We start from the raw sequence: 11,105 nt of genomic DNA, 5'->3' as shown, positions 1-11,105 counted from the left end.
AATAGAAATGAATTATATATAAAAAAAAACAAAATGTACAGTGACAAGTTATTTTTACATACAGAATTATCGACGAGTTAATTTCATCGACAACATTTAATTTATGACCTGATAAGTGACTCTTATCTCCCTTTCCCTTGTTTCTTCTTTTTTATCCTATCTCTGCAACAAACAAACAATACACCTACCCTAATTTTATCATAAATTTGGTTACCTCAATATTCAGTTTGTCAGTATTCTTGTTCTGATTCAAATTTTATTAAGAACTCTCTACCTCAAGTAAATAAAACTATCCATTTTTTATTTGAACTCAATTTTAAAATGTTAATTTTTATTGTATATTTTTATGGTATATGTATTTTATTTGGGTCTTTAATTGTCCTATAGCTTTTTCCATAAAGATTTATTGTATGAATATATGATCTATACATGTTAAAGTTTGTTTGAAATTTTATAAAATTATATTTGTTTGTAAATTAATGAAATTTATTTTGAATTTATGACTTAGGTGTTTTATTATGAAATCAATAATGGCTTATTTAACGGATTTGTTTTATATTTTATCAATTTTATTGTTGAGTTGAAAATTCCGATAAATGGTAAGATTTTTTTTATTACTTTCATTTTTTTTTAATTTGTTGTTTTTTGTAAATATATTTAACTAACAACAGTTTTTTCTTTCAGGCTTCGGTTCTTGGACGCGAACCAAACCCTGTTGGTAAAATTCATGTTAGCGGACTGAGAGTATAAATACCGACAAAATATTCTATGGACAAATTTAAAAATTCTGGTGGTAGTTGAATTTTTTTTAAAAAAAAAAAACTATCCAATTTTTTTAGTGCAATGATCTGTTTAAAATCTCATCAATTAATTACTTAATCACAACAAATAAAAAATAATTGAATGATATCATCGTCGTTATGATAAAATATCCTTTTAGAGACACAAAATTTTTAGTTTTGTATTTTGTGAGTGAAAACATGCGAGATTATTTGGGTAGCTCCTGAGACTGGATGAAGATATTGCTGCGTATCTTCTCATTCTTTCTTTTTTATTTGATGGTAAATTATATTCTTATATATATATATATATATATATGGACAATTTCTCATTGTTTTATTAGAAAAAAGAGAAGGAGAAGGAGATGCACAAATCCATGGGCTACGCTCTTCTTATGACACGACATGACCCAAGAGACTCATGGGCTTTTCCCCACGTGTAGGATCTCGAGATACAGAATTTCTAGTTATGGGCCAATGGCAATTTCATTTTGAATTAAGCTTTATTTTTCTCCCTTTTAGCAATAAAATATGATACGAAGCTTCTGGAAGGATATGAAGATTCAAGTAAATTGAGGCAATGGGCCTCGTTGCTTGAAATGCCAAGGGGCATTGCCATTCTCGCCACACCCACTACTATGTTTGTCACATCCGGCGGCAAAAGACATGGATTATTGGATTATGTGGTCAATTATGGGTTAACTAGTACTAAATCTTTTTACCAAAATAATTTTATTTTGTTTTTAAAAAAATAAAAATTCTTAGGCTAAATTTAATTAGGTTAACTAGGTCTCAGATAAATCCACCAAGTTAACTGAATTTAACTAAGTTAATATCAAAACTAGTTAAAATTAAAATTTATCCCAATCAAACTTAATTAGATCAACCAGATCACAGGTTAATCCATCAAATTAACTGAATTTTACTAAGTTAATATGTTAAAATTAAAATTCAAATTAGGCTAAATTTAGTTTATTTTATTTTATTTTTAAAAAAACAAAAATTCTTAGGTTAAATTTAATTAGGCTAACCAGATCACATATAAATTCATCAAATTAACTAAATTTAACTAAGTTAATATCAAAACTAGTTAAAATTAAAATTTATCTCAATCAAATTTAATGAGATCAACTATATTACAGGTTAATCCATCAAATTAACTGAATTTGACTAAGTTAATATCAAAATCAGTTAAAATTAAAACTCAAATTGAGTCAAGTTTCAGATCATAAGTTAATCTAATCAACTTGTAAAATTAAACTAGATTTAATAATCATAAACACGAATTTACTCAATAAACTTGCAAAATTAAATAAGATTTAATAACTATAATAACATCAAAGAATATGATCCATTGGATACATGATATCAACAACCGACCATCCCAATGGATTATGATGTTTCTTGTTGTCATCGTCGTCTTGTTGCAGTCATTCAAGTCAATATATATATATATATATATATGATGGAACTCGTTGCCACGAACAAGCAGCATGCAGTCAAGATAAATGCAGCTGTGCACTTGCAAATCTACATTTTTTGCAAGAGCAGTCCAATTGGATCATCAATTTCAACTAAGACTAACACATCTCACATCACCAATACTAAAAAACGTGAAAAATATTTGAAGAGCACTCCATATTGGACCATCCACTAAGAGTAAAAAACACTAGAGTGCACCGTTAATGGAGAACCCAGAGCCGAAAGCAGGTGACCCATTGGACGGTGAGCTTCCCACTCATGGGCAGGCTAGCTAGACACATGCACCACATGGGCTCTAACATGAGAAAGTCATCACCTTTCCTCTGCCGAGTATAGTATTTTTGCATGAAATTCACGTGGTGAGCTCCAGATTTGAACAATCGCTGCAGCGAGGAAGCTCTTCTCGTACTTTTGGACAGAGACGTCGGGAGAAAAAAAAGCAATACGAAGATGTGTTCACAGCCCCCCTTTTGTCAGCCTTGAAATAGTAAAATACGATTAAGCAGATGAACCCTATAAATTAATTTAATGACATATCTTTTGGTTTAATAACTATAGTATAAAGTGCCTTTAGATATGCTTTTTGATGACATATCTTTGGATAGTAATAGCTACAAGGTGTCTAACAAAATCACATATTGAACTATTTTTTTTATATATATCTATTATCCCAAATGATTTTTTTTTCTTTTTTTTTCCTTGGAGATAAGGGTGGGGTCAAATTCCATTTGAGTTTTGTATAATTCATTCAATTACTATAGTTTTTAATTGAAAACAAACTAATTAAACCCGGTTTAAATCAATGTTTAGGTCAAAGGTTGATGAATTAACCAAAATAATATTGTTTTTATTAAAAAAATTAAAATAATATTATTTTAAAAATTAAAAAAAATATATAACTTGATTGATTCATCATGAGTTAACTTGCTATGCTACCCAAGTTAAATTGAATAAACTTCAAGTTAAATTTTTCAAAACTCGGCAAGAATCAGGTTACAAGCTGCCTGCCTCACCTATGCGGATTCTTCTGCTGTAATCATTTTGCAGTTGTTTTCTAAAAGATTATATTTATTTATAGAAAATAACTTTTTTTTTCTCCCTCTTCCTTATTTCCTATTGCTTCCCCAATTTTATATTAATTAATTCACACCTAAAACGGTCTTTTCACGTTTTTTTTTTCTTACAACCTTTTATAGAATTCAAGATCATGACAGCATAGAAAGTAGATTCAATTAACTTACTAAACTAAGCTTTCAATAATAATTAGAAAAAATATAATCTCTAAGGAAATAAATTAGGGTGAATTTAGAAGCTTATTAAAAAAAAATTAACCCAACACATAAAGACTTGGTTTTTTGTTTCGTAAAGACTTGAATTTCATTTATTTTATATAAAACAATTCGTCTTATTTTAATCCAATATATATATATTTTAAAAAAATTATAATTAAAAATATTTTTTTAAAATAACAACCGTGAAAGATATCACAATAACAAACATATATCAACTATTAAAATTTAATACGAATAATTTTAAAATGAACAACAACAAAAATATTAAATTGTTTTTAGATAATAAGAGTATTATTGGATTAATTTACGTAGTAAAAATAGAATAATCATAGTAAAGCTAGATATGATTTTCAGTTCTATTTTTACAAATCACTCTACATGATTCAATTCTCGTTTTGTTTTAAAATAATAAGAGTATTATTGGATCAATTTATATATTATAATAAAAATAGAAAATAGAACTACAATAGTAAAACTATATATATTTTCAATTGTATTGTTGTTGCATATCACTCCATATGATTCAGTTTTTTTTATATAATAAAAGTATTATTGGATGAAATTTTTCTTGAATAATCTTAAATATTCGCGCTCTATATTAAAACAATGCTTTTTAAAAAATACTGACTTGTAAATATTTCTAGAGTATTACTAATTTATTTCTTGACCAAAATTTTTTAAAATGTAGAAGAAATAATATTTATATCTTATAAAACTTTTCAATATTATTATTAATTTTAATAAATTTAAAAATTCTCGACCTGATTTTTATTTAATCTAAATTAAATTAAATCGAATAAAAAATATCTTGACATGATTTTATTAACCTGATAAATTTTAAAAAAATAAAAATAAAAATAAAAACAAGCTAGGTTAATCAATGAAAAAAGTATTTAGTAGAATCAGTAGTAAACATTCCATTTACTTAAACACATGAATCATCAATGAATTTATATATTAAACTCAACTCACGACAAACCAGAATTCAAGCCAAGCCAAACCTAATTCTTAAAACTCTGATAAATTTAATGAGTCGACCTTAATCTTGAATTGATTTCAATTAAAAAAAATAAAAAAATAAAAAAGATTTGGTTCACCTAGACGCCTGATCCATAGTTATCAAACCCGGTTCGGGGTTGACCCGGTCAAGGGAGCGGGTTTCGGGTTTCATGGGTCAACCTGGAATTTTTTTAAAAAAAATATTTAAAGTTTTAATATTTCATGTGAAAAAATCCATATGAATATAGGCTATACATGTTGTAAATAATAAAGTTTAAAATAATATTTTAAAAAGTTTTTTATTCCACGTTGAAAAAACATAATTTTTTTTCCTGTGAACATAGAGTATATATACTAAAGGGCTTCAAATCTCACATTAAAAAGATATTATATTATCTTTTTAAGTTGAAGTATTTAAACTATGAGTATATATACTAATGAGTTTCAAATTTCATATTGAAAAAATATAACTTTTTTCTTGTGAACATATAATATATATACGAAATGACTTCAAATCCCACATTGAAAAAATAAATTTTTTATTGGGAACATGAAAGTATATATACTAATGAGTTTCAAATTTCACATTGAAAAAACATAATTTTTTTCTTGAAAATATATAGTATATATACTAAAGGGCTTTAAATCTCACATTAAAAAGATATTATATTATCATTTTTAGTTGAAGTATTTAAATCAAAAAGTTTTTTATCCCAAATTGAAAAAACATAACTTTTTTCTCGTGAACATAGAGTATATATACGAAAGGACTTTAAATCTCACATTGAAAAAATAACTTTTTTCTTGGGAACATAGAGTATATATACTAAAGGGTTTCAAATCCCACATTAAAAAAACATAACTTTTTTTTTTGAAAATATAGAGTATATATAATAAAGGGTTTCAAATCACACATTGAAAAAATAAAACACTTTTTTAATATTTATACAGTGAACTTTAAAAAATGTTAATGACCAAGTAAAAAAATATAAAAAAAAAGGCATAGGAGAAAAAGCATATTTGAAAAAAAAAAACACCAAGTCTTACCCGGGTTTGCCCGGGTCATGGGTCGACCGGGTTTGGTTGGGTCGTTGCACTGACCATTCTTTTGGCAAACTCAGACTAGTCCAATCACCGGGTCTCGAGTTGATCCACCGGGCTAATCCAGGTTTAATAACTATAGTATGATCAGTTAAAATTTGAAAATCAATATTTTAATTGTTTTTATATAATTTTTTTTATTAAAATAATATTATTTTAATATATTAATTTTTGAAGGAAAACTTAAGACCTAGGTCTCTCCAAACTTGTTACACGAGCTTTGCCAAGAAAAACCCAGAATTAGGTTTTACAATCCAACGAAGACGTGGTCCTCTCTTCTCACTTTCACTATTTGTCTCGTTCTTTCCAAAGATCATCATTCTACTTCAGTAAAAGAAAAATTCTCCGAATCTTCTCCTTTTCTCGCTCCATAATATCTATCCGTGGCCACAAAACAATCCCCTATATTTCCTCCCTCTCTCTCAGCCACAACATCAAACACTCAATAATCACTTCTCTCTCTAATATTTTCTCTTAAGGCACTGATCTTTCTTGCCGTCTGTATAAAACCCATTTGTTTTCACATGTTAAAGACCACCATGGACTGCTTAATTATCCTCTAATCACTCAAGCCCTCAACCTTTTCTGTCTCACAATGCATAACCCTTCAGCAGTAGCCACCAACCAAGAACCAGGCCTTGCCTTTGATTTTTTATCTCAATTGGGTGGCTTTGCTTTTAATAAAGCAGTTCAAAGCATAAATTCAAATGGGTTCTCTTTATCTAAGTCAAACTTTCTGTTTTTTGACAGCCCAATTGGTCAAAAAACGAGAAAGGTTAATGCTTCATTGAGTTTGAGTAGTAGAAGTGGTTTTAAAAGTGTTTGGAGTGAGTTTAACAGGGCTATTAGGTTTCACTGTGAGAGAATCCCTATCGGGTTTGCTTCAGTTCAGGTTGGTTCAGGAGATAATAATGGCAATGATAACATTAGTAGTGATAATGGTAATGGTATCAATGGATTAAGAGATGATGGATGTGGTGTTTTGGTGGATGATGGTGTGCCTTTGAATGGTGTAGAAGGTGTGAGTCCTAAAAGGGTTCTCATTTTAATGAGTGATACTGGTGGTGGTCATAGAGCTTCTGCTGAGGCTATTAAGGCTGCCTTTAATGAAGAATTTGGTGATGATTATCAGGTCAGTATTTTTTTAATGGTATATAAATTTGCTTTAATTGGTCAGTGAATAATTGGGTGCTTTGGCAAAATAGGAATGAAAGGAAATGAAAGTGTTTTTTTTTTAATTATTATTATCATTTGGAACCTGAGAAAATGACAATTTTGTTCTATTAAGTGTTGTGCGGCTGTTTGTGTTAATTGAGTTAGTATATGTTGGTTTATGAGAATGAAAGCAATGAAAAAAAAAAGGATTTTGAATCTAGGCTTTATTCTTCTTCTTTTGATTTTTGTGATTTGTGAGCAATTTAGAGTGGTAGGGGGGAACGGTTAGTTTGTGTTTAGATATGTTTTTGTTGATCATGTTCTGAGTGTTAAGAGTGCATGTCGCAGGTGTTTGTTACTGATTTATGGTCAGAACATACTCCTTGGCCGTTTAATCAATTGCCCAAAAGCTATAATTTCTTGGTGAAACATGGAGCATTGTGGAAAATGACATATTATGGAAGCGCACCACGTGTGATTCATCAATCTAATTTTGCTGCAACCTCAACATTTATAGCTCGGTGAGACTTTCTATCCTCTTTGGACATATATCTGTGAGTTATCTTTCAAATAGCAACACCAGCTTTTGTATAATTCCCATCAACTTGAATGACCAGTTTTGTTTGTATTTCTGGGCCTAATTCTTCATCATTTTCACAGATGTTGAACTTAAATTGATTGTTCAGGATGGTTTTATGGTAGTATCCGTGTGTCATCCTGTTCTTATCCGATCCTTAATATCTGTGTTGTTGCAGAGAAGTTGCAAAAGGATTGATGAAATACCAGCCTGACATTATTATCAGTGTGCATCCACTGATGCAACATGTTCCTCTTCGTGTATTGAGGGCAAAGGGTCTTCTGCAGAAGATAATTTTTACCACTGTAGTCACCGATCTAAGCACTTGTCATCCTACATGGTTGATTCTGTGTATGCTTTTTTTTTTGGTTAGTGATACCTCTATTATTGAATTTTGACATCTTATATCTGTATGTTTAGGTTCCATAAGCTTGTGACAAGATGTTATTGCCCGTCAACAGATGTATCAAAGAGAGCAATGAAAGCTGGGCTTAAGCCCTCACAGATTAAGGTTTATGGCCTTCCAGTTAGGCCTTCCTTTGTTAAGCCTGTTAGACCAAAGGTTGGTTATTGTTCTAGTTGATCACTAAACCTTGGCACCTATTTCTCGTTTTCTCTTTGCATCCTGATGCATTAACATTGCGCCAGTATTTTAACAGTATTATTCTCTGGATGGAGGATAATAATATTGGCTATTAAATTTATGTGATATTATTGTCTATGCAAACTTGAAGTTGAAGTACGAAGTCATTGCAAGCAGTTCCTAGAAAAGACAAATGTGACTTGATAAACTTGACCGTAGACATGAAAAATAAAGTCATTTATTTAACTCTACCTTATTTCATTTGAATTCATTAGGGTGAATTAAGAAGACAACTAGGCATGGACGAGGATCTTCCAGCTGTGTTATTGATGGGAGGAGGGGAAGGGATGGGCCCAATTGAGGCAACTGCACGAGCACTTGGGGATTCATTATATGATGAGAATCTTGAAGAGCCAATAGGCCAAGTGCTTGTGATATGTGGTCGCAACAAAAAACTCACTAACAGATTACTTTCGATTGATTGGAAGGTTCCAGTCCAGGTATCAACTTATGATTCTTACATCCCAATCAGAGTCTCTCATGATTTTGCCAGTTGAACTCTATATTATGTGTTATACAGTCAGGCAGTTCTTGCTGGACAATAGTCTTTTCCTGCTTCTCATGACAATGTTTTGCATCCCCTTCAAATAATCCACATCTGTCTTGTCATTGATATAGTCCTTGAAAATGCTGCAGCAGTCATTGAGGCTCACTATAGTGTAGGGTTTTTACATCTCTATCACATTCACAAGGCATAGAGCATACTTGTGCATTCATAGCCAGCCACAAGGCATGCATAGTACTGAATAAGATGCTCCATCATGTAGGTGAAGGGTTTTGTCACTAAAATGGAGGAATGCATGGGTGCCTGTGACTGCATTATCACAAAGGTTAGTTTTCCATGACTGTAATGTTTACTTTTCTACTGCTTCATTATCATCACCCATCTTGTGATAACTATGTTTCTGCAGGCTGGACCAGGGACCATTGCAGAAGCAATGATTCGAGGTCTACCCATAATTTTGAATGATTACATTGCTGGACAAGTAAGTTGGCTAGCTTTTTTCTGGAGTTCAGCATATTATATGTTGTAATCATGCTTGAGTTTTGATTGGTTTCTGCTGTGCTGCTTGGTTTCTGCTGTGTTGCTCTAGCGTGTGGAAATCTTCCATTAGCAAACATGCAATGCTGAAAGACCTTAAAATAGCTATATCTGACAATTGTAGGATAAGGCTTGTACTCTGGCAAGACCTCTTATGTTGAGCTCTTTAGAAAATATCTTTGATAAATAACGAGTGGCAGTGCAATGTCCATCCTTCCTGAATTCAGGAAATTGTGCATTGTAGAAATCAAGTCTATAGAAGCCTGTTCTGGAAAGGACGTGAAGTTAGGAATATGATGCTTGGTGCTGAATTTAGCCAATGTAAAGTCATAAGAATTATCCCACAGGTCCTTCATTGCATTTATTTACCTCAATCATGCTAAATTTCCAAGAAATCGCTCAAGTCAACCTCTTCTATTTTAGCTTAAGCATTGGAGTAATTGGTATCAGACAAGGTTGAATTACCATTTAAAACGGTCCCTTTTCCTGTATTTGTAAGGATTCTGCATAAACATGTTTCCATAATGTGGATGGAATGCGAGATAATTGGTATCCTGAAGAAATTCTTGTTGAAGCAGGTTTTTGCAAGTCCCCTACTGGACATGCTTTTTCTCACACCTGACCTTTAATAATGCAGGAAGTAGGTAACGTGCCTTATGTGGTAGAGAATGGATGCGGGAAATTTTCAAAATCACCAAAAGAGATTGCAAAAATAGTTGCTGAATGGTTTGGACCAAAGGCAGATGAACTCAGTGCCATGTCACAAAATGCACTGAAGCTGGCTAGACCTGATGCTGTATTCAAGATTGTCCATGATCTCCACGAGCTGGTTAGACACAGAAATTTTGTACCCCAGTTTTCCTGTGCAACCTGACATTTTCACCACCTATCAATTTTGATGAGTCCAGTGTGGCGTATAGTGGGTTAGCCTAGGGCCTGTTGAACCTCCAACTGAACCCAAAAAAGAAACATAGGTGCACCTTTTCTACTTCATATTATTCGATTGCTTTGTATTGATTTCATAAAGAAAGAGTAAAATAGCTTCGAATTCCCCTTCTCTCCATTTCCCACCTTAATCCCATTTCTTCTATACACTGTTTCCGTTTCATTTCGGTAAGATGCAGTGTTAATTATCCCGAAATATTTTCCTGAATATGGTCAAGTCCTGCGAGACACTGACAATTAATGGTTGATGTTATTCATCTTCATCTTTGTTGTCACTGGATATTAACTTACCGAATCCAGATCTCTCTGTGCTAACGTTAACCATTCATAGGTATTACACTTAACTCGACAGGTTGACTCAATAATATGTAAATTCAGAGTCTATTTCGAGTTGAGTTTTGACATTGATTTGATTAAATCTGGAGTGACTTGATGGCTTAATTCATTACCTGGTTATTCTAATCAAATTCTAGTGGATTCGACCAAGTTAATTCAAGGATTTTTGATTTTTTTTTATTTAAAACAATATTATTTTAATTTTTTATTTAAAATGACACTCATTGTAAAAAGAATTATTGAAATAATAGTAGTTTAAAATTTACTCAACTACCTAGTGGTCATAGACTCTGTTTGATCAAGTTTATGGTTCTATTTTTTGAATTGTTTATTTTTGTGGGGATAAAATATTTTTGTAAAAATATTTTTGTTTCAAATTAATTTTTTTAATAATTTTAGATTATTTTGATATGATTAAAAAATATTATTTTAATATATTTTTCAAGTAAAAAATACTTTAAAAAACAATAATCATTACAATACCAAACAAACTCTATATAAAATAATACTTTCTATTTCAAAAGGCAAAAATAACAGCTTAGACAAACAAAATCTTAAACCCTTTACCACCTCAAACCCCACATCAAATCTTACAACTATGTAACCATTAGCTTGAAAAGAAAAAAACAACTGAATGCTTTAAAAGGGCTAAATTAGGGTTTTTAATTGTTTTTTAAAATATTATATATTTATAAATATATAAAAATATTATTTTTTATTTTTTTTAAAAATTATTTTTAACATTAACATATAA

General features: G+C 30.8%; 1 protein-coding gene across 2 annotated transcripts; it reads left to right on the top strand.

Moving 5' to 3' along the window:
* Window positions 1–5,878: 5,878 nt before the first annotated feature.
* Window positions 5,879–10,127, top strand: LOC7468702 (monogalactosyldiacylglycerol synthase, chloroplastic). Of its 2 annotated transcripts, XM_002309653.4 has the most exons (8): window positions 5,881–6,785; window positions 7,157–7,329; window positions 7,564–7,725; window positions 7,806–7,947; window positions 8,244–8,468; window positions 8,796–8,858; window positions 8,940–9,014; window positions 9,708–10,127. In XM_002309653.4, the coding sequence occupies exons 1-8, from the start codon at window positions 6,249–6,251 to the stop codon at window positions 9,942–9,944; spliced, it is 1,614 nt and encodes a 537-aa protein (XP_002309689.1). In that variant the 5' UTR covers window positions 5,881–6,248; the 3' UTR covers window positions 9,945–10,127. The 2 variants fall into 2 exon arrangements, with proteins under 2 accessions (XP_024460267.1, XP_002309689.1); XM_024604499.2 differs by lacking the exon at window positions 7,564–7,725 and having other exon boundaries at window positions 5,879–6,785.
* The last annotated feature ends 978 nt before the right edge of the window (window positions 10,128–11,105 follow it).

Source organism: Populus trichocarpa, chromosome 6, assembly GCF_000002775.5.
Source record: "Populus trichocarpa isolate Nisqually-1 chromosome 6, P.trichocarpa_v4.1, whole genome shotgun sequence".
Classification (NCBI taxonomy): Eukaryota; Viridiplantae; Streptophyta; class Magnoliopsida; order Malpighiales; family Salicaceae; genus Populus; species Populus trichocarpa.
This window is presented reverse-complemented; position numbering and strand designations above follow the sequence as displayed.